Source organism: Ovis canadensis, chromosome 3 (genome assembly GCF_042477335.2).
Source record: "Ovis canadensis isolate MfBH-ARS-UI-01 breed Bighorn chromosome 3, ARS-UI_OviCan_v2, whole genome shotgun sequence".
Taxonomy (NCBI): Eukaryota; Metazoa; Chordata; class Mammalia; order Artiodactyla; family Bovidae; genus Ovis; species Ovis canadensis.
In genome coordinates, this window is record NC_091247.1 from 103,186,847 (window position 1) to 103,213,512 (window position 26,666).

The 26,666-nt window shown below is 41.6% G+C and overlaps 1 protein-coding gene across 1 annotated transcript in view; it reads right to left on the reverse strand.

Annotated features, from left to right (window-relative positions):
• The window catches only part of VWA3B (von Willebrand factor A domain containing 3B), a 189,239-nt gene that overhangs the window by 92,810 nt on the left and 69,763 nt on the right, over positions 1-26,666 (reverse strand). Inside the window, exons 10-13 of the mRNA XM_069581934.1 lie at positions 22,656-22,810; positions 17,251-17,389; positions 16,051-16,182; positions 7,761-7,859 (exon numbers count right to left, since the gene is read on the reverse strand). Of these exons, the coding sequence (XP_069438035.1) occupies positions 7,761-7,859; positions 16,051-16,182; positions 17,251-17,389; positions 22,656-22,810 (525 nt within the window). The remainder of the gene's footprint in view (positions 1-7,760; positions 7,860-16,050; positions 16,183-17,250; positions 17,390-22,655; positions 22,811-26,666) is intronic.

The window sequence follows — 26,666 nt, forward strand, 5'->3', positions numbered from 1 at the left end:
ACACAAAGATCAGGTGAAGCATGAAGATTACAAGAAGCCTGTTTTCTTGGAGATATCCTTGAGTAGCTGTATAACCTAGACTACCTACCACCAGGCTTCTTCTTCATAGGAATACAAATCTCTCCATTTCAGTTATCATTTGTCTGCTCTTCTGCTTTTTTCTCAAAGTAATATGAAATCCTAATTGGCACAGTAGGTATGGATTCTACTTAAAGATGGAGAAATTGAGGCTCAGAAGGACTAAGCTTCCTAGGGTTATCAATCTCTTAAATGGTAAGACTAGTTTCAAAGACAGATTTTAGTACTAGAAGCAATATCAGATTATTTGTTTTCCCCTGCTTGCACCAAAGACTATCACTTGGCAAGGATCGACTCTGTAAACATTACCAGACACACGGGGAAGGTGAACTGATGATTTGCCCTGCTGCCGCTCCACCAGCACCACCACACCCCAGTCAGCGCCCTCAGAAGCTGCCTCTGGTTGTCCTGCCCTCATTGCTTCTGTATTTCTCAGTCCCTCTTTGACTGATTCAACTTGCTGGCTCCTTTAGCCAGTTTCCACTCTCCACCCCCAATTCCTATTCTTTGACTATTAACCCTTCCAAAATGTTTCCTATGAACCCCGGGGAGGTGGGGTGATGTCGGAGGAGGCCTCTGGACTCAACACCTGCTGGCCTTCAGCAGCTCACATGCTGCTCAGGGAGGCGCCAGTTGAGTGGTCCCCTGGTGTCCGGTCTCATTCCAGCCACTACATACACATGATTTTGGTCTCTGTATTTGGTTCCAGTCTTGAGCCTACCCTTGCCCATAAGCCAGACTGAGTGCCTAACACACACTGCCCATAAGCCCACCCCACTTCGCCTCCTCTCTTCTTTTCTCCTCTCCTCTCTGTCCATCAGCTGGTTCTGAAACAAACAGCAACCTAATCTAGCTGAGGGCTGACCCCATCTGTCTTGTCAACTTCAGTTCAGTTCAGTTCAGTAGCTCAGTCCTGTCCGACTCTGCAACCCCATGAATCGCAGCACGCCAGGCCTCCCTGTCCATCACCAACTCCCGGAGTTCACTCAAACTCACGTCCATCGAGTCGGTGATGCCATCCAGCCATCTCATCCTCTGTCGTCCCCTTCTCCTCCTGCCCCCAATCCCTCCCAGCATCAGGGTCTTTTCCAATGAGTCAACTCTTCACATGAATTGGTCAAAGTATTGGAGTTTCAGCTTTAGCATCAGTCCTTCCAATGAACACCCAGGACTGATCTCCTTTAGAATGGACTGGTTGGATCTCCTTGCAGTCCAAGGGACTCTCAAGAGTCTTCTCCAACGCCACAGTTCAAGAGCATCAATTCTTTGGCGCTCAGCTTTCTTCACAGTCCAACTCTCACATCCATACATGACCACTGGAAAAATCAGCCTTGACTAGATGGACCTTAGTCAGCAAAGCAATGTCTCTGCTTTTGAATATACTATCTAGGTTGCTCATAACTTTCCTTCCAAGGAGTAAGCGTCTTTTAATTTCATGGCTGCAATCACCATCTGCAGTGATTTTAGAGCCCCCCCAAAATAAAGTCTGACACTGTTTCCACTGTTTCCCCATCTATTTCCCATGAAGTGATGGGACCAGATGCCATGATCATCAGTTTCTGAATGTTGAGCATTAAGCCAACTTTTTCCCTCTCCTCTTTCACTTTCATCAAGAGGCTTTTTAGTTCCTCTTCACTTTCTGCCATAAGGGTGGTGTCATCTGCATATCTGCTGCTGCTGCTGCTAAGTCACTTCAGTCGTGTCTGACTCTGTGCGACCGCATAGACGGCAGCCCACCACAGCTCCCCCCTCCCTGGGATTCCCCAGGCAAGAACACTGGAGTGGGTTGCCATTTCCTTCTCCGATGAATGAAAGTGACAGTGAAGTCGCTCAGTCTTGTCCGACTCTTCATGACCCCATGGACTGCAGCCTACCAGGCTCCTCCGTCCATGGGATTTGCCAGGCAAGAGTATTGGAGTGGGTTGTCACTGCTGCATATCTGAGGTTATTGATATTTCTCCTGGCAATCTTAATTCCAGCTTGTGCTTCTTCCAGCCCAGCATTTCTCATGATGTACTCTGCATAGAAGTTAAATAAGCAGGGTGACAATATACAGCCTTGACATACTCCTTTTCCTATTTGGAACCAGTCTGTTGTTCCATGTCCAGTTCTAACTGTTGTTTCCTGACCTGCATATAGGTTTCCCAAGAGGCAGGTCAGATGGTCAACTTCAAGGACAGAGCAAATCTCTCTCTTCTGCCTGCCTCTCCTTTGACCTAGCTTCCATTGTGAGCACTTACCATGGGCCAGGCACTAAGAGCTCTGCCATGGTCTCTCCCTGCATCCCCTCTACAACCCACTGAGGAAGGTACGATCATTATCCTCATTTCTTACCAAGACTTGTCGCCACCGGCCCTCATGCCTATTTACCAGACTGGAGATACCAGACCTAAATACTGTTAATTTGATAAGATGGGTTTTAGCTAGAAACTGCTCTTATATTGGGGCTTCCCAGGTGGCTCAATGCTAAAGAATCTGCCTGCCAAGCAGGAGATGAGGGTTCAATCCCTGGGTGAGGAAGATGACCTGGGAAAGGAAATGACAATCCATTCCAGTATCCTTGCTTGGAGAATCCCATGGACAGAGTCTGGCAGGCTGTAGTTCATGGGGTTGCAAAAAAGAGTTGGACATGACTAAGAAACTAAACAACAATCTCTATATTGATTTTCAGCTGAGATATTTGGGGAGGGACATTAATGTTGATTTAGTGCTGACACTGTGGGTAGCATCTTCATTTTTATACATTACCTGACATCACTTCATAGATTTATTTGCTCACTGTCTGCATGCTAAATCACTTTAGTCATGTCCAACTCTGCGACCCCATGGACTGTAGCCCGCCAGGCTCCTCTGTGGAGTGGGTTTCCATGCCCTCCTCCAGGGGATCTTCCCAACTCAGGGATTGAGTCTGCATCTCTTATGTCTCCTGATTGGCAGGTGGGTTCTTTACCACTAGTGCTACCTGGGAAGTGCGAAAAGCTTTGAGTTACTCACTATCTATCTCCCCATAAAACAGAAGCTTTGCTGAAGGCAGGCACCTGGTCTGTCTTGCTCTCCACCATATCCCAGATTGATAACAGTACCTGGCTCATAAAAAGTGCTCAGGAAATATCCATGGAATGCATTCACAAGAACATCATAGCAAGTCTGTAAGAAGGGAGCATTAGCTCTAAGTCACGGATGAGGAAACTCACTTTGGGGACACTTGCCCAAGGTCATTCAGATAGGCCGTGCTGGTGATGAGCTCTAACCCGGGTCTCTGGATTTAAAGCTACTTATTTCCATCAGTCCTGACATCCCAAGAGAGCACGAGCATGAGAAAGTCCGTTACATGTATTGTCGTGAGCCCCCGACCCGCACACATCCCCAGGTAATGTTTGCTAAACTGGCACGAGGTTCCAGAGCCCAGTGAGGTGGTAGAGAGCTAGGCAGAGGGCGGGGCTGCATCTTGACTGCAGAAGGAGCTCGATCTCTGCCAGGGAAGATAACATTCCTGTCCTCCTGCCCGCCACCCACAGACCCCAGGGATTCTCCTCCGCTGGTGGGTGTCCTCACAGCTTTGACAAGAAGACTTCCCCCTGCAGCCTGACTCACCCCGACTCTTCTCAGATGCTAAGCGGAGCTACTGCAGTAGCTCAGATGGAAGGGCTTTGACTGTGGAGGTCACTCCCTGTGTAATGCCCATATAACTCCTTAATCAATTCCCTTCAAAGGCCTTGTTGGTCCCTAAGATGAGATCCCTAAGATGAGGCCAAGCTGCATACCTGAGACATTCGCCCTGGGGCCTTGTCCCTGAGTCTAAACAGGTGTGTGGCCAGATGTCCCTTTCACCACAAAGGTCACCTTGGGGTGACAAGAAAGGCAGGAATGGTTCTCTCATAGTCTGAAGGAGGTTGTTTGTACAGGGGCAGTCCCCTGGGCCTTCCCCTGCCCCTACCTCTCATATAACCCACGTGGGTCCTTATTATACATCTGTTTTTGTTTAAAATGGTGCAGTTAACTTCCTCACGTCCATTTTCTCGAATTTTGCGAGAGTGAGGCCCTAACTTCAAAGAAATCCCCAATCACAGCCAAATGAGCTTGGCTTCTCTAGTAGAGGCCCCGCAGTGTCTGCTCACATCCATAGATACCCAGCAAAGGACACCTAGTGACCCCAGTTTCGTGAAAACTAGTATTACTAGAACCCTTTGAACTTGATTAAAGACTTGGCTTCCATATAATTCTGTCCTGGACATTTAATAAACAAGCAGTACAGTGATGTCCATGGAATTGAATCCTGAATAGCATCTCTGTGTGTTCTTCCAAGTAGAAAATTGTGCTGAATACTGGGAATAATAACATTGGTCTTACCTATTCAGGTCCTACACAGTCAGTGAAAATTAAAAAACAAATGGAGATTGAGTGCTACATTTTAATGTCCTCTACATAGAACATGAATATCAAATATCCTCTTTTTTGAGAGAATCTGAGGGGCAATACAAACTAGATAGACTGCAGATGGGGAAAAGGCAGAGAAGAATATGAAATGCCTGAATGAGAGTTTATAAATCACTTTTTTAGTAATCTGCATATTCCTAATTCCAGCTCATCCATATCCCTAGTTTCTTATCATTAACTGGACCACAGACCCTCTGAGAATCCAGGGAAAGCTACTGACCTTCTCCCCAGAGGAATGTATTTAAATATAATTTAAATATATTTTGGGGAGATTCCAATTTAAATATACTTCTGGGAGATCTGAGATCCTCATAAGTCTGAGATGAACTCCAGTCCAAGTATCGTTCTTAACACATTGTTGGTATAGTGTTACTTGGTAAATCCTTTTCAAGGGCTGTTTGGCAGGATCTATCAAAATATATATCTTTTTACTGAGAACACTTCTCAGAATTTATGCTACAGATACACTCATACAGGTGCAAAATGATATATGTGCACAGTTACTTTTGCAACCTTGAATAGAAAGATTAAAATAACCTAAATGTTCATCTCCAGGGGACATGACTAAGTAGCTGTGTGATGGAATAGTAAGCAGCTATTAAAAAATGAGGAAACCTTTTATGAAATGATATTAAGTGATCTCTGAGGTATATTGTTTTATTTATTTATTTACAAAAAACTCTGGCCAAACCCTAAGGCATGTGGTATCTTAGTTCCCCAACCAGGGATCAAACCCAGTCTCCCTGCATTGGAAGGCAGTCTTAACCACTGGACTTCCAGGGAAGTCCTCTGTTTTATTAATAAAGGTTCAGAATTGTGTGTGTAATATGCTGCGTGCATGTGTGCTAAGTCATTTCAGTGGTTTCCAACTCTTTGCAACGCTATGGACTGTAGCTCACCAGCCCCCTCTGTCCATGGGATTCTCCAGGCAAGAATACTGGAGTGGGTTACCATGCCCTCCTCCGGGGATCTTCCTGACCCAAGGATCGAACCTGTGTCTCCAGCACCTGCTGCATTGGCAGGCAGGTTCTTTATCACTAACTCCACCTGGGAAGCCCGTGTAATATGCTACCATTTATATATTTTAGAAAGGAAATATATATAAACATTTATCTGTCTGTATAACAAACTATCTCTTAAAGAAAATAAACAAACTAGTAACCTACATTGTCTCTTAGGTGATGAACAGGAGGTGGGAGGGAGAATTTTCTCTACATATCCTTTTGTACCTTTGTAATATGTACCATGTTAATGTACTACTATGCAAAAATTACATCAGTTTTTAAGGTAGTTTTATTAAATCTATATAACTTAATACGATGCAGTCATTGAGAATGATGTTTCAGAAGAATGTCTCATGACTTGGAAAATTGGCACATATTAGATGAGAAAGGGCAGAAAATTGAATTATGAACTACTTATACTTACTTCTTATTCTTCCTTATGATTATATGCCTACCTATATTTTCTAAATTGCAATAAAATCAGTCAGCATTTATTAAAAAGAAAAAGACTCCTTGTCCAGATGACTTGCAAGTCAGAATCTCCAGCCTACACCTTCTCCAAATACCAGTCCCATACTTATACGAGTTTTGGACAGCCATGAAATCCAGGTGGCTCAAGCTCAGCTTCCTCCACTGGCAACCCCTAAGTCTTCATCTTCTTTAGTTGTCAGTCAGTTAATAACAATTACTAGACAACTGAAATCAGTCATCTTGATCCCTTCCTCTCTTGGTCCTCACCCAGCCCCCCACCTTCTAGCCACAAACTGGCCACCAAGTCCTTTGATGCTACTCCTATGATCTCATCTCTGATGGGTTCCTCCTTCCAAATTTCTGCTGCTCCTCCCTGAGGTGGGACCTCACCAGCTCTCATCAAGATCTAGTCTTTCCCTGGCTCTACTGAGGCATATTTACTGAGGTACTTCTGCTCCCCTGAGAGTACCCAGTAAGGTAAAGACCATCCTTTCCATGTGACACTCAAAGACAATCACGGTCTCCCCCAACTTAACCTCAGAGACTCGGCCCTGACACTCTTCTATCACTGCTCTTGCTCTCCTGTTGTCACCCTGAGCAGCCCACATAATTTTACACCTCTGTTCCTTCTGCCCAGGATACCAGCAATCTCCTCTGTTTAAAAAACTCCTTATCCTCCTTTCAGACACCGCTGAAGTGTGCCCTTCTCAGTGGATGCTTGCCTGGTCTTCTTTCCATCTCGTACAGCAGAATTCATCACTGTGCTCCCATCCAGTCTGTAGCCTAGGCAACCCTACTCCCTGTATAGTGTCAGAATTCACTGTACATGCTAGCACACCCTCCAACATGTAAGCTCCCCTACAGCAGGACATTATTCATCTTTGTAGCCTCATACCTTGGCACCAGATATGGAGCATAAACAAAGCACGATAAACTGCCTTTGAGTAGAAAGTACAGTGAAATTGATAGGAAAATTATCCCAAATAAAATTTTACTTTATATACAACTTCTTGGCCACAAATCTAATGCTGCAGTAAAATCCGGTTGCTTTAGTATTTAAGCCCTGGACTGTTTGACACAGGATATTTTACAATATTTGCCTAGCAGTCTTCACACGCAGACACTTCACAATGAAGGAAACAAGTTGATACTAATTCACTTCAGCGGTTAATTTACATTGTACTGGCCTGCACATCCGTATATTTATTTAATGCCCAGAGCATTAGTCTTTCATTCACAAAGCTCAAAAGAAGATGAACAGACTCCACTAAAACTTTTCAAATATTTTCCAGTCAGGCTAAACAAAACAAAGAACATTTCACCAGAAAGGCATGCTTTTGTTTAAATGATTACTAAGTTAAAATTAGGGGTAAAACCAAGGACATTGTGCAGTGACATGTTTAGATTCAGTGTCCCTAAAGGAAAAAAAATAAAAAAGATATCCTTGCTCTTAGTTTATAATAAAATATAAACCAGTCTTCCATGGAAGGCAGACATTTCCTTTCATGGGGTTGGTCTCCAGGCCTATGGGAGTACATCAAATTAACCAGACAACACTCACTGTCACATAAATTTTCCCCAGTGTTGTAGTAGACAAAGGAATTTCTCAGTGTGGATGTGTTTGTTTTACCTCACTTCTGGGTCCCTAAGTCAAGCAAGCATCTGTCAACAGCTTTTTGGTGGCAGTGAAAAGGTCCCCCAATTCCCACTCTCAGCTTTCACTTTCAGGGAATTAGTGAGTCTGTCTTTGTTCCCGACTTTGATAAGTACCTGATCAGGTCTCCCATCTGTCAAAAGGTAGATTACTTGTGTTTCTTCATCAGCAAAAGCAATTTGCAGGGCACTCAGGGTGTTTGTGGAACTTCCAATCTACAGAAAAGAGAGAGAGAGAGACATACCAAGCGTATACTTCAATCTCAAAAAAAGATCTCACAAACAAGTGTTATTCCCTGCCTCCAAAAAGAAAAGAAGGTATTTGTGAAATAAAAGACAAATTTAAATTATATTGAGATAATAATTTCAGCCCAGGAATTCAAGAAGTCGAATCCTTGGATGTATCATAAAAGCGTCTATGCAGATAGTCCCAGGAGAGCTAGAAGCTGGGACAATGGATTTCCTGTCCTATTGACAGAGCTCTTAATTCAATTTTATCTTTGTGTGTTTCTGTGGGAGGCACTAACTCAGTTACTGTTCATTCAGCTGTCAGCATGGCTTAAACACGCAGCCTGAATACACCGGGTGGGGACCATGTTTGTTTTCAACCAGGACTGATTCATGACACCCAATAGTCAGCAAACACAAGTGTGGTGTCAAGAGCAATCTGGAGGTACAGGAAGCTGTAAAACTGTAAAATTCCTGCAGCTCTGTCCAGAGATGGAGAGAACTGTCACTCCACAATAAAAAAGAGCCAGACAAACAGCAAGTATGTGACTTTTATTACATTCATGAGAGAGCTCAGATCACAGGGCAACCAACTGGCCCAAAATCTGGGGAGAGGTGGGCATCTGGAGAGTCAGGGGGGATGCAAGCCCTGGCTCCTGGGACAGGATGCAGCCAGACACTGAAGGAGAGCTGGGTTGGGGTGGCTGGTGAACCAGCAGAAGCTGCGGGTATATATTGGCAAGAGACCACAATATGGGGGCATCAGTGCTCTTTTTTTCTTTTTAAAGTTTTATTTACTCATTATTATTCAATTTTATTTATTTATTCACACCGGCTGTGCTGAGTCTTTGTTGCTGCATGCCAGCTTTCTCCAGCTGCGGTGCATTCTCACTGTGGTGGCTTCTCTTGGAAGCACAGGCTCGAGGGTGAATGGGCTTTGGCAGTCATCGTGCGTGGGCTTACTTGCCCCATGGCATGTGGGATCTTCCTGGACCAGGGATCTAACTGCTATCTCCTGCATTGCAAGACAGATTCTTAACCAGTAGAATGCCAGGGAAGCCTGGCATCAGTGCTCTCTTGAAGACTGTTTCACCACAAACCCCACAGGGTATTCACAGGATAGACTGAGAGAGCCTAGAGGAAATCTCCTTCACAGGGCAGAACTGAGGGAGAGATTCAGTGACTCAGGCACATCCACAGAGACCCTGCTCTCTCTCCCTGCAGAACAAAAGCTTTTGTGTGTGTGTGTGTGAGGTAAAGGGCAGTAACGAACATACTCATCCTCAGGGTGCTGGTCAAAACCCAAGAAGGCTGGGGAATGGAAGAGGAAACAACAAAGTCCCTACACCTGCAGAAGGAGCAGGGCTACTTTCTGGGCTCAGAGGTACTGACAAAGCCACACCCCTGACACTCCTGGACACCAGGCCTGACTAACACTGAGGCTTATTCAGAAAACACCCATCCCTGTTACTCCCCTAGAAACATCAACTAACAAGCAACCTGCAAGAGAAAAGTTTTCTCTGAAGCCCAGTGTAAAGGGAAAAATCAAAAGCTGAGTGTGGAGCAGACAAACTTCTGGTACATCATCTCTCACCCTAACACAAAGCATCACTACAATAATGTGAGGGCTATGGTGCAAACAGACCAACCCCAAACCCAGTTCAACTCTTAATTAGATTAATTTAACCCACCCCACAAAAGAAAGGCATGCTCTTTTCCAGGCATAAAAAATATTTATCTCAGTCTCTATATACTGTATATGATGTCTAGCTCTTAACAAAAAATTTGTTGTTCATTGTTCAGTTGCTAAGTCATGTCTAATTCTGTGAACCCATATACTGAAACACTCTAGGCTTCCCTGTCCTTCACTATCTCCTGGAGTTTCCTCAAATGCTATCCACTGAGGCAATGATGCCATTCAACCACCTATGTCACCCCCTTCTCCAGCCTTCAATCTTTCCCAGCATCAGGGTGTTTGCCAATGAGTTGGCTCTTCATATCACATGGCCAGTGTATTGGAGCTTCAGCTTTAGCAAAAAATAAGCATATCAAATAGAATATACAACATACTATCAAGAGACAAAAGTACTCATCAGAAACAAACTCAGATGACACAGATGCGAAAACCATCTGACAGAAAATTTAAAATAACTGTGATTCATACATTAAATCACCTCTAATGGCAAAGGTGAACAACGTTCAAGACCAGGTAGGTAATTTCAGCAGAGATGGAAACCTTAAGAAATAATGCTAATAATGAGAAACACAGTAAGGGGACTTCCCTGGTGGTCTAGTGGTTAAGAATCCACCTTGCAATGCAGGGAACACAAGTTTGATTCCTGGTTGGGGAACAAGATCCCAAATGTCAGGGAGCAACTGAGCCCCCAAGGCACAACTACTAAGCCAGCGTGCTCCCCAGCCCAGGCATCACAGCTAGAGTCTGTGTACTGCAACCAAAGATCTTGATGCAATGAAGACTGCATTCATGCATGCACTCATGATGCAATGAAGATCCTGCGTGCTGCAATAAGACCTGACACAGCCCAATAAACAAAAATAAATAAATTTAAAAATAAACAAAAAATGCAATAGGAATATGAAGAAATCTTTCAAAGAGTTCAAAGTGCAGGTGTCTCTATATATCAACAGGGATTGGTCCAGGAACCTTTCTCCCACAGATACCAAAATCTGCAGATGCTCAAGTCTGTTAAATAAAATGACATAGTGTTTGCATATAACTAATACACATCCTCCCATCTACTTTAAATCTTCTCTAGATTACATATAATATCTAATACAGTTTAAATGTTATATAAATGGGTGCTAGTATGCAGCAAATTCGAGCTTTGCTTTTTTAAAACACTTTCCAACATAAATCACAGCAGGATCCTCTATGACCCACCTCCCAGAATATTGGAAATAAAAGCAAAAATAAACAAAGCAGACCTAATTAAAATTAAAAGCTTCTACACAACAAAGGAAACTATAAGCAAGATGAAAAGACAGCCTTCGCAATGGGAGAAAATAATAGCAAATGAAGCAACTGACAAAGAATTAATCTCAAAAATATACAAGCAACTCCTGGAGCTCAATTCCAGAAAAATAAACGACCCAATCAAAAAATATGCCAAAGAACTAAACAGACATTTCTCCAAAGAAGACATACAGATAGCTAACAAACACATGAAAAGATGCTTAACATCACTCATTATCAGAGAAATGCAAATCAAGACCACAATGAGGTACCATTTCATGCCAGTCAGAATGGCTGCGATCCAAAAGTCTACAAGCAATAAATGCTGGAGAGGGTGTGGAGAAAAGGGAACCCTCTTACACTGTTGGTGGGAATGCAAACTAGTACAGTCACTATGGAGAACAGTGTGGAGATTCCTTAAAAAACGGGAAATAGAACTGCCTTATGACCCAGCAATCCCACTGTTGGGCATACACACCGAGGAAACCAGAATTGAAGGAGACATGTGTACCTCAATGTTCATCTCAGCACTGTTTATAATAGCCAGGACATGGAAGCAACCTAGATGTCCATCAGCAGATGAATGGATAAGAAAGCTGTGGTACATATACACAAAGGAGTATTACTCAGCCATTAAAAAGAATACATTTGAATCAGTTCTAATGAGGTAGATGAAACTGGAGCCTATTAGTAGGCCAGAAAGAAAAACACCAATACAGTATACTAACACATATATATGGAATTTAGAAAGATGGTAAGGATAACCCTGTATGGGAGACAGCAAAAGAGACACAGGTGTATAGAACAGTCTTTTGGACCCTGTGGGAGAGGGCAAGGGTGGGATGATTTGGGAGAATGGCATTGAAACATGTATATCATATGTGAAACGAATTGCCAGTCCAGGTTTGATGCATGATACAGGGTGCTTGGGGCTGGTGCACTGGGATGACCCAGAGGGATGGGATGGGGAGGGAGGGAGGAGAGGGTTCAGGATGGGGAACACATGTACACCCATGGCGGATTCATGTCAATGTATGGCAAAACCAATACAATATTGTAAAGTAATTAGCCTCCAATTAAAATAAATAAATTTATATTTTTTAAAAAAAGAAACTTTCTGGAATTAAAAAAAAATCCATCTGGGGTTGGTTGAATCCATGAATGAGGAACCTGTAGATACAGAGGAATGACTGTAAGTTCAAAATATCCAAGGAAAGAATTAGAGAACATGAATACAGAGCAATAGAAACTATCTAAACTTAAATGCAAAGAGGAAAAAGAACAAAACAGAAAAGAGCATCAGAGAGCTGTGGAGCAAATGGTCTGGTATATGCTTAATTGGAAACAGAGCAGAAAAGGGAAAAAGAGGGTAGAAGAAATATTTGAAAAAATAATGATTGAGAATTTCCCAAAAACAATGACAGATGGACCCAAGAAGGTCAGATAACATCAGGTAGGATAAATAAATGACCTAACACTCTGCCAGTGTGGTAGCTAAGAAAGCCAGGTAGTGAGCTGGGACTTTCATCCCCACCAACTGTAACATGTCCTCCCTGCGCAATGATGTCCATTCCCACTTAGCAGTGAAAAGGTGTTCCTCCCCATCAGGTTTCAACAGAGTTCCAATGGGGAACCTGAATTTCAACCTGCACCCAGAAGTATGAGGCAGGGCCCACCTACTATACCCCTGATAGAACAGTGTCAGACAATACCAATAAACTAAATAGGAGGTTAGAATAATATCCAGAGTCTCATAAACATAAGACAAAAATGTCTAGGATTCAGTTGATAAATACTCCTTCATACCAAGAACCAGGAAGCTCTCAATCTGAAATGAAAAAGATGATAGCAACAGCAAGAAGACAGAGATGTTAGAATTATTTGATAAAGATTTTAGAGCAGCTGTGAAAAAAATGCTTCAACTAGAAATGACCAACAATCTTAAAACAAATGAAAACTAAAAACCATCAGCAAAGAAATAGAAAGTCTCATGAAAAAAATAAAAGACATGAAGGAGAACCAAATGGAACGTTTAGAACTTAAAAATACAATAACTGAAATTTTATAAATTCTCTGACCTATGCCAGCTGACCACAGCTCAGTGATATCAGCACACAGCACATTCAGAATACCTGGGTAGTGTCCTGAACTGACTTGGTTGATTTCTGGACCATATCAGTCCAAAGCCTAATAGAGGAATCTGGTGTTCTTGAAAATGAATTTTACACATTCAGCAAGCAAGCAAAGGTACTTCAGTGAAGGTTTTTGAAGAGAACAGAATCACAGTGTAAAAAATGATCTGATGTATTTTTAGCCATTTAGATGAGACTGATTCTATGTATTAGCGATTTTTATATAGAGGAAACTGCTAACGTTTTCATAAATGGGCTGAGACTTGAGCTGAGGGCAGTGTTGTCAATAGAAGCTTACCTAAATGTTAGATATAGACTAAAGCTGACTGTGGCTCAGATCATGAACTCCTTATTACCAAATTAAGAGTTAAATAGAGGAAAGTAGGGAAAACCGCTAGACCATTCAGGTATGACCTAAATCAAATTCCTTATGATTACACAGTGGAAGTGAGAAACAGATTTAAGGGCCTAGATCTGATAGATAGAGTGCCTGATGAACTATGGAATGAGGTTCGTGACATTGTACAGGAGACAGGGATCAAGACCATCCCCATGGAAAAGAAATGCAAAAAAGCAAAATGGCTGTCTGGGGAGGACTTACAAATAGCTGTGAAAAGAAGAGAGGTGAAAAGCAAAGGAGAAAAGGAAAGATATAAGCATCTGAATGCCGAGTTCCAAAGAATAGCAAGGAGAGATAAGAAAGCCTTCTTCAGTGATCAATGCAAAGAAATAGAGGAAAACAACATAATGGGAAAGACTAGAGATCTCTTCAAGAAAATTAGAGATACCAAGGGAACATTTCATGCAAAGATGGGCTCCAGAAAGGACAGAAATGATATGGACCTAACAGAAGCAGAAGATATTAAGAAGAGGTGGCAAGAATACACAGAAGAACTGTACAAAAAAGATCTTCCCGACCCAGATAATCATGATGGTGTGACCACTCATCTAGAGCCAGACATCTTGGAAAGTGAAGTCAAGTGGGCCTTAGAAAGCATCACTACGAACAAAGCTAGTGGAGGTGATGGAATTCCAGTTGAGCTATTTCAAATCCTAAAAGATGATGCTGTGAAAGTTCTGCACTCAATATGCCAGCAAATTTGGAAAACTCAGCAGTGGCCACAGGACTGGAAAAGGTCAGTTTTCATTCCAATCCCAAAGAAAGGCAATGCTAAAGAATGGTCAAACTACCACACAATTGCACTCAGTTCACATGCTAGTAAAGTAATGCTCAAAATTCTCCAAGCCAGACTTCAGCAATACGTGAACCGTGAACTCCCTGATGTTCAAACTGGTTTTAGAAAAGGCAGAGGAACCAGAGATCAAATTGCCAACATCCGCTGGATCATGGAAAAAGCAAGAGAGTTCCAGAAAAACATCTATTTCTGCTTTATTGACTATGCCAAAGCCTTTGACTGTGTGGATCACAAGAAACTGTGGAAAATTCTGAAAGAGATGGGAATACCAGACCACCTGACCTGCCTCTTGAGAAATCTGTATGCAGGTTAGGAAGCAACAGTTAGAACTGGACATGGAACAACAGACTGGTTCCAAATAGGAAAAGGAGTACGTCAAGGCTGTATATTGTCACCCTGCTTATTTAACTTCCTTTTTTTTTTTGTTTTTTTGTTCTCTTTCCTGCATTTCTGTGTTGTTTTTTAATTTTTATTTTTACTTTATTTTACTTTACAATACTGTATTGGTTTTGCCATACATTGACATGAATCCACCACGGGTATACATGCGGTCCCAAACATGAACCCTCCTCCCACCCTCCTCCCCACAACATCCCTCTGGGTCATCCCCGTGCACCAGCCCCAAGCATGCTGTATCCTGCATCAGACATAGACTGGTGATTCAATTCTTACATGATAGTATACATGTTTCAATGCCATTCTCCCAAATCATCCCACCCTCTCCCTCTCCCTCTGAGTCCAAAAGTCCGCTATATACATCTATGTCTTTTTTCCCGTCTTGCATACAGGGTCATCATTGCCATCTTTCTAAATTCCATATATATGTGTTAGTATACTGTATTGGTGTTTTTCTTTCTGGCTTACTTCATTTAACTTCTATGCAGAGTACATCATGAGAAACGCTGGGCTGGAAGAAGCGCAAGCTGGAATCAAGATTGCTGGGAGAAATATCAACAACCCCAGATATGCAGATGACACCACCCTTATGGCAGAAAGTGAAGAGGAGCTAAAAAGCCTCTTGATGAAAGTGAAAGAGGAGAGTGAAAATGTTGGCTTAAAGCTCAACATTCAGAAAACGAAGATAATGGCATCCGGTCCCATCACTTCATGGGAAATAGATGGAGAAACAGTGGAAACAGTGTCAGACTTTATTTTTGGGGGGGCTCCAAAACCACTGCAGATGGTGACTGCAGCCACGAAATTAAAAGACGCTTACTCCTTGGAAGAAAAGTTATGACCAACCTAGATAGTATATTCAAAAGCAGAGACATTACTTTGCCGACTGAGGTCCATCTAGTCAAGGCTATGGTTTTTCCTGTGGTCATGTATGGATGTGAGAGCTGGACTGTGAAGAAGGCTGAACACCGAAGAATTGATGCTTTTGAACTGTGATGTTGGAGAAGACTCTTGAGAGTCCCTTGGACTGCAAGGAGATCCAACCAGTCCATTCTGAAGGAGATCAGCCCTGGGATTTCTTTGGAGGGAATGATGCTAAAGCTGAAACTCCAGTACTTTGGCCACCTCATGCAAAGAGTTGACTCATTGGAAAAGACTCTGATGCTGGGAGGGATTGGGGGCAGGAGGAGAAGGGGACGACAGAGGATGAGATGGCTGGATGGCATCACTGACTCGATGGAAGTGAATCTAAGTGAACCCTGGAAGTTGGTGATGGACAGGGAGGCCTGGCGTGCTGCGATTCATGGGATCACAAAGAGTCGGACATGACTGAGCGACTGAACTGAACTGAACTGAACATGACCTTTGTAAGTAAAACAAATGTCTATGTGAAGCCATGGCCATCCTTGGAGATCAAAGCAGTTTCTTAAGCATTTCTATCCTGATCTCTGTTCTTCTCCCAGACCCAGCCTCCTTCTTACCTTAATGTCTCTAATCCAGGCCTGGGCCCCTTTCAGATTATCCTCATTGATTTCAACAAGTTTTTCCTGCCAAGCACTGGCTTGAGCATCAAACTGCACAAAATTGAATTTCTTTTTATGTTTCAACTGTTCCTGTAAGGGATAATTATTATTTAACAATAAAAATCATTTAAGTGTGAGAAGGAATTAGGACAGGTCATTGTTTGATACATTTTAATCACTATGATTTGTTTTTTCAGTTGTAGAAGCTAAAAATTACATTCAATAGAAAAAAATCTTATCTAGTACAAGAGGCATTTAAATAAAATTTACATACAGTTTGGACATTAAACTTTTACAAGTGTCTATATGTATGAACATATATCAGATATATGTTTAAGTTTATATATATATAAAATATTACATTATTTTTCTTTAATACTGACATTAATGGTATACTGAATATGCACACTAAATGCAACATGCTTAAAGAAAAAAAGAAATCCAAAATCGTGTCATCACTTTTTGGCAAGGCTATTATTACAGTTGCAGATTTGTTCACTTGCCTTCCATCAGCCCATATTTCTCCAGTAGAAGTTCACCAAATTAAAAATTGTGTTTTGTATTTGTCAAACACTCCCTGTAATTGTTTTCTATGGTGCATACTCACTTGAATACCACCAGCTCATGACAGTACTCTGACACCCATTTATAGGTGTGGAAACTAGGAGGCAGGGAGTATTAGTAATCTGCTTCAGGTTGCACAACTCAGAGATGGCACAGGTGGAATAAGGACCAGACGCTCCTGACCAACAGCCTGCCCTCTCCCCACACATCAGTTCTGGAGCCAGTACATGTAGCATCCCTAACACTCATTGGAAATTTAAAATAAACATGCCCAGCTGAAGAGCATCTGGAAAATAATGAAGGCATGGGCACGCCACAGATTTCAGGATAGAGCAGACCTGGGACGACAGACATAGAAATTCACTTAGCAGCTTGTATGTTACAGGAAGGACCCACTGACCCAAGGATCTACTTGCAAAGAACGGATGACTCTCATTGGCAAAAAGGATCCTTTTTCTGAAGTGGCTTTCCTGTGGATTTCTAAGTACAAAGCTGGCCTGAGCATCTCTCATAACCACTGGAGGTCATGACTGGTGGAGATGTACTCATGATGCACAGGTGTCCAGGTGACTGATCCCTACAGTAACATCTCACCTGTATGAGCTGGATGACCTTGTTCTTCACCAGGTCCAGTTTCCCTGTCATTGAGTGAGACGTGTCGATGAGGATGTAGACACAATCACTAGGTACTTTTCCAAAGAGGCCTCGACTCCCATCCTGTAACCATTTAATCCTGGGCAGGAAATAGTTGAAAGTGAATGGTTAGAGCCTGTGGCACTGAGAGCATCTTCCTAAAAACTTTATGATACATCTACAGAGGAAAATCAATAGGACAGAAAAATAAATCCAATACTGGGCTCCAAAGCCAAAAGTAAATTACTTCCTGTCATCTGATATTTTGAGGCCTTTAGCTATGACTTCACACCATTTATTCCTCTAACCCTGCTGACTGCAGTCAAGCTAGTAATGCCAGCACATTCCTGAAGCTTCAGTGAAGCTTATGGATAGAATCAAGCAACCCCAGATCCCAACAATAATCAAGTGCCACTTGTTGTGTAAGCAGGACTGCTTCTGTGGTCCATGCTCAGGGTCCCATCACAGATGTAAATGGCTCAGGAAGTTCATGGTGCAGGCAAAGTCTGGAAGAGAGGGCAGGGCAGATATAAAAATACTTGAAATTGAGTTCAGAGTTCAGCACGCCCCAACTAGACTTTATAGGGCAAAACACTGAAGAGAGTGTTGCAAAAGAGAGAAAGCGGGTTGGGGAGTGATGGAAAGAGAGACAGAAAAGGACAGAATGTGCTCCAGAGGTCTGCAGGAGGATTCTCTAGAGATTTTGGCTAAGTTATGATCAGGGCATGCGTGTGAAAAACCTACTGAAGTCAGAGAATAAATCACCAAAAAAGGAATAGCTGGGCCAATCCCTCAAAGCTTACACAGGCCTGGGAATAGCTCATCTTCCAAGCAGTCGGAGTTGAAAGGCCTCCATAATGTATGTGGCATCAAGTAGAGTCCTCACAAGGGTATTGCTTTAGTAATAGGACCAAATGAATCCTGGACTAAAATGCCTCCTTGTTAGCACTATGCTAACATAACTTAAAAGCAAGTCCCAGAGTAACTTCACTGCACTCCAAGTAACTTGTTTGCATCACATAAAACACATTTTGAGAGATGATATGGGGAGGGAGGTGGGAGGGGGTTCAAGATTGGGAACTCATGTACACCTGTGGTGGATTCATGTCAATGTATGGCAAAACCAATACAGTATTGTAAAGTAAAAACAATAATAAATAAATAAATAATAAAAATATAACAAAATCCAGTTACCAATAATGTTACATTCAAAATGTCTAGCATTCAGTAGAAAATTATCAGGCACATAGAGAAGCAGGAAAATATGATTCATAATCAGAAGAAAAACAGATCAACAGAAACAGACCTCAAAATGACACAGATGATAGAATTCTCTAAAAAGGATGCTACACAGCTATTATAAACATAACTCATCTGTTCAAGAAGATAAAGTAGGAATAAAAGGAGGAGAGGAATGGAAGACATAAAAAAAAAATCCTCTGAGGAAAAATATACTGTATGCTATTAATAGTAAAGTAGACACTAGCAGAAGAAAAGATTAGGGAACTTTTAGAAAGACATGGCAATAGTAAACAGTTAAAAATAAAATACAGGGAGAAAAAGGTTTAAAAATTATAACAGAGGATAAGCCACCCATGGAACAATGTCAAGGAGTTTAATATATGTGTAATTAGAAACTAAAGAGGAGGGAAAGGGGATAGAAAAATATTTGGAGAAATACGACCAAACGTTTCCAATTTTGATGAAAACACACCTACAGATCCAAGAAGCTCAAAGAACCCAAATAGACAGAAAAAAAAAAGATACCAAGATACATCATAATATAATGGCTGAATCTAGTAATAAAAAAATCTTTAAAGGAGCCAGAGACAACATAAGAATAATAGGTGATTCCTCATCATAAATTATGCAAGTCAAAAGAGAATGGAGGAAAAATTTTAAGGTACTGAGAGATAAAACTGTAAAACTAGAATTCTATACTTAGCAAAAATATCTTCCAAAAATAAAAGTAAATTCAGGAGTTTCTCAGACTAAAATAGCTGAGTAATTCATCACCAACAGATGTGTGCTGGATCTATACAAAAAGAGTAAAGAGCAACATGCATGTCAAATACGTGAATAAGTATAAAATACATTTATTCTCATTTTGAGTCTATTTACAAGATAATAGATTATAATGTATTTTGGGCTTATAGCATAAGTAGAAGTTAAGTGTAGAACAATAGAAAATACCGAAAGGGAATGGAAGTTGGAAGACTTTCATGATGTGCATGAAGCAATTCATATTGTTTTAAGGTAGACTGTGATAAGCTGGGGCTTCCTGGTGGCTCAGGGGTAAAGAATCTGCCTGCAGTGCAGGAGCTGCAGGAGATATGGGTTCCATCCTTGGGTCGGGAAGATCCCCTGGAGGAAGGTATGGAAACCCACTCCAGTATTCTAGCCTGGAGAATCCATGGACAGAGGAGCGTGGTAGGCTATAGTCCACAGGATCACAAAGAGTCGGACATGACTGAAGCAACTTAGTATGCATGCACATGTGATAAGTTAAGGACTTATATTGTAAATGCTAAAGTAGTCACATCACACAAAACAAAACAAAGAGGTAGTTAATAAGTCAATAGTGGAGATAAAATGGAATTATAAAAAAATCTTCCAACAAAAGAAAGCAGAAAAAGTTAAAAAGGGAACAAAGAACATGTGGGAGAAATAGAAAACAAATAGCAAGATTTTAAGTTTAAATCCAACCGAATCAATGATCACATTAAATGCAAATGATCTTAACATTCTAATGAAAAGTCAGAGATGGTCAAATTGGATTAAAAATAATACCTCTATATATTCTACCAATGAAAGGCCTAGTTCAATATACAATACATATAGGTAAATGAAAAAGGGTGGAAAAAAGATAAATCCTACAGAAAATAATCAAAAGAAAGCCAGAGTAGCTATACTGATTTTAGACAAAGCAAATTTCACAACAAAGAATTTACCAAAGATAAAAAGGGACATTTCATAATAATAAGGGAGCTGATTCATCAGGAGGACATATGACCACAAGTGTTCATGTACTGGCTAATTGAGCTTCAAAATACATGAAGAAAAAACTGATAGAACAGAAAAATTGGACAAACACAAAACTATACTTGGAGATTCCAGCACTCTTCTCTCAATAATTTATAGAACAATTAAGCAGAAAATCAGTAAGAATATGGAAGATTTGAATAATACTATCAACAAACTTGAGCTGAGATAAAGTACACTCCACCCAAAGAAAGTTTTTTCTTCATATTCTGGGCCACAAAACAGATCTCAATATAAGAACTGAAATAAAACAGTATTTCTCTGTCCACAGTGAAATTAAAAGCAATCAGAAAAATCCACAAATACTTGGGACATGAACAACACATTCCTAAATGACCCTTCGGTCGAAGAAGAAATCAAAGGGGAATTAGAAAATGTTTTGAGACAAATGAAATGAAATACAACATATCGAAATCTGTGACAGATGGCTAAAGCAGTACTCAGGAAAATTTATAAAATTAAATGCTTATATTAGAAAGAAAGGTCAAAAGCAGTGATCTAAGCATCTATCTCTAAAAACTTCAACCCAAAGTAAAAAGAGAGGAGGAAATAATAAAGATTAAGAATAGAAATCAATGGCATAGAAAGGAGGAACCCTACAGAGGGAAAAAAAAAAAAGAGACCAAAAACCAGTTCTTTGAAAAGACTGAGAGGATGGATAATCTCTAGTCAGACTTACTAGAAAACAAAAATGACATAAATGACCAATGTCAGCTTTATGTGTATTTAAAGAAATTGAAGGCCCAGTTTAAAAATCCTTCCCGTGGTGACTTCCCTGATGTTCCCATGGCTAAGACTCTGCACTCCCAATGAGGGAGACCCAGGTTTGACCCCTGGTCAGAGAACTAGATCCCGTATGCTGCAAATAGAGTGTGTGCATGCCACAACTAAAGATCCTGCATCCTACAATTAAAAGTTCCTTTATGCTGAAACAAACATTGAAGATCCTGCATGCCACAATTAAGACTACAACTAAATAGATAATAGTAAAACATTAAAAAATAATAAAAAATCAAAAATCTTCTCAGAAATAAAAACTCCAGGCCCAGATGGCTTCAATGGTGAATTCTATGAACATTTAATGGAGAGATGATACAAATTCTCTATGAAGTCTTCCAAAAAATAAAAGGGGAGAGAAAACTTCCCAACCATTGATACTTGGTGGGAGGAGGACAAACAGACTCCAGAGCTGCCAGCTGGGGTATCGTCAAAGCAGCATCCTTTTCCCCAGATCTGAAATCCAAACTACTCTCCTCATGGAGTCAACTCCAAATCTTAAGCACAGCAGACTCCAGGCACAAGGATTACTTTTTCTGTGTAATCATCACTAGCTGGGTTTTGAGACATTGAGGCTACGCAGAGCATACATGGGGTAGACAGCTGTTTGCAGCTTGTGACTTAATTTTTTTTATTTTATTTTTTAGCTTGTGACTTCATAACAGAAAACATGGAAAGAGTGAAGAAGCTCGGACAACAAGCTACTGCAGGCTGGGGACTAGACTAAACTTATTAGACTTAGTGTCTAGTCTAATCCAAAGAACACATTTGTAAATGGCATTATTATTCCCACTTTATAAATGAGAAAGCTGATACACACAGACACTGACTAACTTGCCCAGGGTCGTGGCAGATGGCAGACTGGGATTAGAATCCAGCTCCATCTGACCTTAGGGACTATGTACCTAAGTGCTAAGTACCGATGTACTAAGAAGACATGGTCTTCTTAGTCTAGAACTGTCCGCTGGCATTGGGGAGGTGAAAGCATAAAGGTGGGTCACCTCATGGAGCTGATGTTGAGGTCACAGCACTAGTACACGAGATTATGAGCATCACCAGATTTTAAGAACTAGCTGGGCTGAGGGGGGGGGGTCACATGAAATTATTTTTAGCTGATTCCTAAAATGTATATATATATATTATTTCATTGTATTCAAATGTTTCACAGCAGTGCTTTGAAATATAATATTCAAGAGTACAGAGGAGGGGTGTTATACAGTCTTGTATTCACCTGAGGTCCACAAAAAAATGCAAGACAAAGCAGAAGCATTCCTTTGCTTCCTACAGTGATGCATAAGCAACGTGATAACTACATTTTTGCTGCTTTTCAGCATCTACACTGGCACCAAGGCAGCTCAGAGTCTGCATCCTAACATCCCCTTTGGTTATGAACAACCAGGCCAACAGCAAATTGTCAGATGTCAGCCCTGACTTAACAATGCTTACTGGCCATCTCTCTTGCTTGAGCTTTAATTTACCAAGCACTCAAGCAAATTTGAATTTCAAAGGAGGCTGGACCACTTGTACCCTCATGCAAGTACACCAACCTCCTCTGGATCTGGGCCAGGGCTGCGTGAACTCTTTCACTGAACCACGTGTACTTCTCCTTGGTGATGCAGACGTGGACCAAGCTCCCATCCTTCCAGGGAGCGTGGATGAATCTGCCACAGTATTTCGCATGGACTGTCTTCCTGTTGGTCTCCTGAGGAAAGACAGGACAGAAGCCGCTCAGAAACAACTAATGGAAAGCCCTCAGAAGGCACCTCCGCCTCTGCCTTATTTAGACAGCTGCTAGCCCTCACTCCCACTGCAAGATCATTCAACAGTTGGTTAAAGCAAACATGTACCACAGCCTGCTTCATACAGAGCCCTGTGCTGGATGTCATGAATGACAGTCAGAAAGACATGGGAAATCTCATCTACGCCCCAACGAATCTAATGTTTCCAGCAAGGAGACACCAAACACACACAGTGATTCATACCCACATAGAAAGTAGCAAGGTAGAGTACCAGGCACCCAGTACCTGGTCCTGGGTTGAGACAGTAATGACTGGACAAGTTCTGGCAAAGAAGAAAGAGTTCACAGTGGACTGGAGGGTCAAGGAGATCCACAGGAGGTGGACTTGAGACACTCCAAGTGTCTTTCCATTGTTACTCCCAGCTCCAAAGGAAGAAAAGCACCCAAGAACCCCATTCCACATCTAGCACCCACTCCTGGACATACAGAACGGGTCTAAGCACAAAAGCTTCCCACAGAGAGCTTTCAGAAGGTCTGTTTCTGTCACTCATCCAACCAGCTTATAAATGCATTAAGCACCACTCCACCAGGCCCTCTTCTAGGCACCAGGACAATCCATGAATGAAGACCAAAATTCCTACCTCTATGGAGCTCACAAGACCAGGAAAAGAGCCAGATGATAAAGCAATAATCATCTAGCAGATTAGAGGATGACAAATGCTATAGAGACAAACAAGGCAAGGAAGGAGAGCAGAGAATGCCAAGGGACTGGGGAAGGGTGGGGGCAAGTTGAAACCTAGAAGGGAAAGCCTCAAAGAGAAGGTGAAATATGAGTGACACCTGAGGGAACAAAGCATGTGCCCATTTGAGGGTCTAGGGGCAATCTGAGGACACAGCCAGGACAAAAGCCCTGAGGTAAGCGTTTGCCAAGCAAGTCTGTGGACTTTGAGGAAGGGCAGTGTAGCTGAAATACAGCAAGTGAGGGAAAGCAAGATGAAGCTAGAGGAGCAGGAGGAGGAGGAGGGCTGTAAAGCCTGCTCACTGATGGAAATCACCCTGGCTTGTCCTCTGAGTGAAAAAACGAAGCATCCAAAGGCCTTAAATTCTTAGTGACAAAAAATTTTAAATTGAGATAAAATTGACATTTAACATTATAATAATTTTAGTGTACAACATAGTGATTTGATATATGGATCTACTATGAAATGATCAAGAGGGATTTTAGGAGTCAGGGAGGAATGGAGGGGGCTCAGGGAAGGGAGGCAGAATCCAGGGGTCCAGGGATGACTGATGGGAGCAGGGTGGAAGCAGTGATGGGATCAGTGCTTATGCTCCCAAGGCAGGCAAGAAAGGGAATCGTGTCTCCACTGCAGTACAAAGAAGGGACGAGGAACGTGTCATCTCTCTCAGTCTGATCATGTGCTCCCTACTCTGAACCCCGTCACGAGGCAGTTCTCAACTGTGCTTCATGCATTTCCAAATGGAAACACACAAGACCAAAAGTTATGTGAAAACAGGTGTCCAGCACCAGAATGTCCAAATGGGGAAAGCCCAGTGTTGAGAACCCAGCAGATCTGAATTCAAACCCAGTCTCCACCTGCCACGAGATCTCAGGTAAAGTCGTCTAACCTCTCGGAGGCCCTGGGACTTCATTTTCACATCTGTGATATGAGAGCACAAATATTTACCTTGTATATAAAGCAGGTAGGTATTTTATAAATGCTCCTTTCTGACCCACAATGTTTGTGATGACTTTCTGACCCACAATGTTTGTGATGAAGAAAACATGGAAGGCAACATCTAGTGGGCATCTCATAAAGTGCCAGGCACAGTGCTCAGATATGTGATTTTCAAATTTAGACTTTACACCAACCCATGTTACAGATTTGGAGAGAATCAATCAGGTTAAATTATCTGTACCACAGCTCATATTTAGTAACTGGTAGAAACAGCATTTATACCCAGGTCTTCTCATTCAAACCTGGAATGTAGTCAGAACCTTACATGGAACAACTGACTGGTTCAAAATTGGTAAAGGAGTATGACAAGGCTGTATATTGTTATCTTGTTTATTTAACTTCCATGAAGAGTACATCATGCAAATACTAAACTAGATGAACCACAAGCTGGAATCACGATGGCCAGGAGAAATATCAACAATCTCAGATATGCAAATGATGCCACTCTAGTGGCAGAAAGTGAGGAGGAACTAAAGACCCTCTTATGAAGGTGAGAGAGGAGAGTGAAGAAGCTGGTTTAAAGCCCAACATTCAAAAAACTAAGATCATGGCATCCAGTCCCATCACCTGAAGGCAAATAGATGGGGAAACAGTGGAAATAGTGACAGACCTTATTTTCTTGGACTCCAAAATCACTGCAGATGGTGACTGCAGCCATGAAATTAAAAGACTCCTGGGAGGGGGGTTCAGGATGGGGAACACAAGTACACCCATGGCAGATTCATGTCAATGTATGGCAAAACCAATACAATATTGTAAAGTAATTAGCCTCCAATTAAAATAAATAAATTTATATTAAAAAAATAAAAGACTCCTTGGAAGAAAATCTATGACCAACATAGACAGCATATTAAAAAGCAAAGACATCACTTTGCCAACAAAGGTCCACAGAGTCAAAGCCTTGGTTTTCCCAGCAGTCATGTATGGGTGTGAGAGTTGGACCATAAAGAAGGCTGACTGCTGGAGAATTGATGCCCTCAAATTGTGGTGCTGGAGAAGACTCTTGAGAGTCCCTTGGACAGCAAGGAGATCAAAGCAGTCAATCCTAAAGGAAAGCACTGGAAGGCCTGAGGCTAAAGTTGAAGTTCCAGTACTTTGGCTACCTGATGTGAAAAGCAGACTCATTGGAAAAGACGCTGATGCTGGGAAAGACTGAAGACAAAAGAAGAGGTTGGCAGAGGATGAGATGGTTAGATTGCATCATCAACTCAATAGACATAAATCTGAGCAAACTCTGGGAGACAGTGAAGGACAGGGAAGCCTGGCATGCTGCAGTCCATGGGGTTGCAAAGAGCTGGATATGACTTAGCAACTGAACAACAACAGAAGGAGCATTTACACTCAGGTCTTCTTATTCAAACTGGGTGTACTTTCCACCCTACCACATTGCCTGGTGCATAGTGAAGGCTCAATAAATATTTGTTAGAGGAATAAATGATGAGACTAGACTGAGTTTCTGAACATCAGGGCTGGCTTTGTGCTCAAGCTGCATAAGTAGCCATGAATGCAATGTGACTTCATGGGCACCCCAAAATATTCGGTTGTTAGACTTTGCCTGAAATTCCCTATTAGAAAGGTACTTTTGTTTTCTCCCCTCACCTGCTCATCATCTTAGAAATGCTTCATAGCAAGGCCTTTTTAGTCATTTATTTCTCAGTGTCTTGATTTCCTGGTTCTCTACCTACAAAGCAGTTTTTATAGTTAAAAGTTTATGGGGTTCTGCCCAGTGGCAGTCTAGGGTAACTCTAAATAATCAGTCTCAGTTTTAGGTATGAATCCAGTTTTAGATATGTAGCCCCAAATACTACTAAAAGCAAAATTGTCCCTTTCCCATCAGTATTGGTGACAAAGGATAGTTATATTGCATTTTACAGCTATACTGTATTTTATAGCTATACTGTAAAAGCTATTCTCAACTTTTACTATATTAGAACTTGCTAGCATCAGAAATTTGAGGCAAAATTCCCCATTTATAAAGCCAAATTCTTCAAACCATCCTTGTAAAATTTCACTTAAATTTGTCAAGAAAGAAAAGGAGAAATTCAGAATTAGAGAAGACCTATGTATACCACACTGTAGGG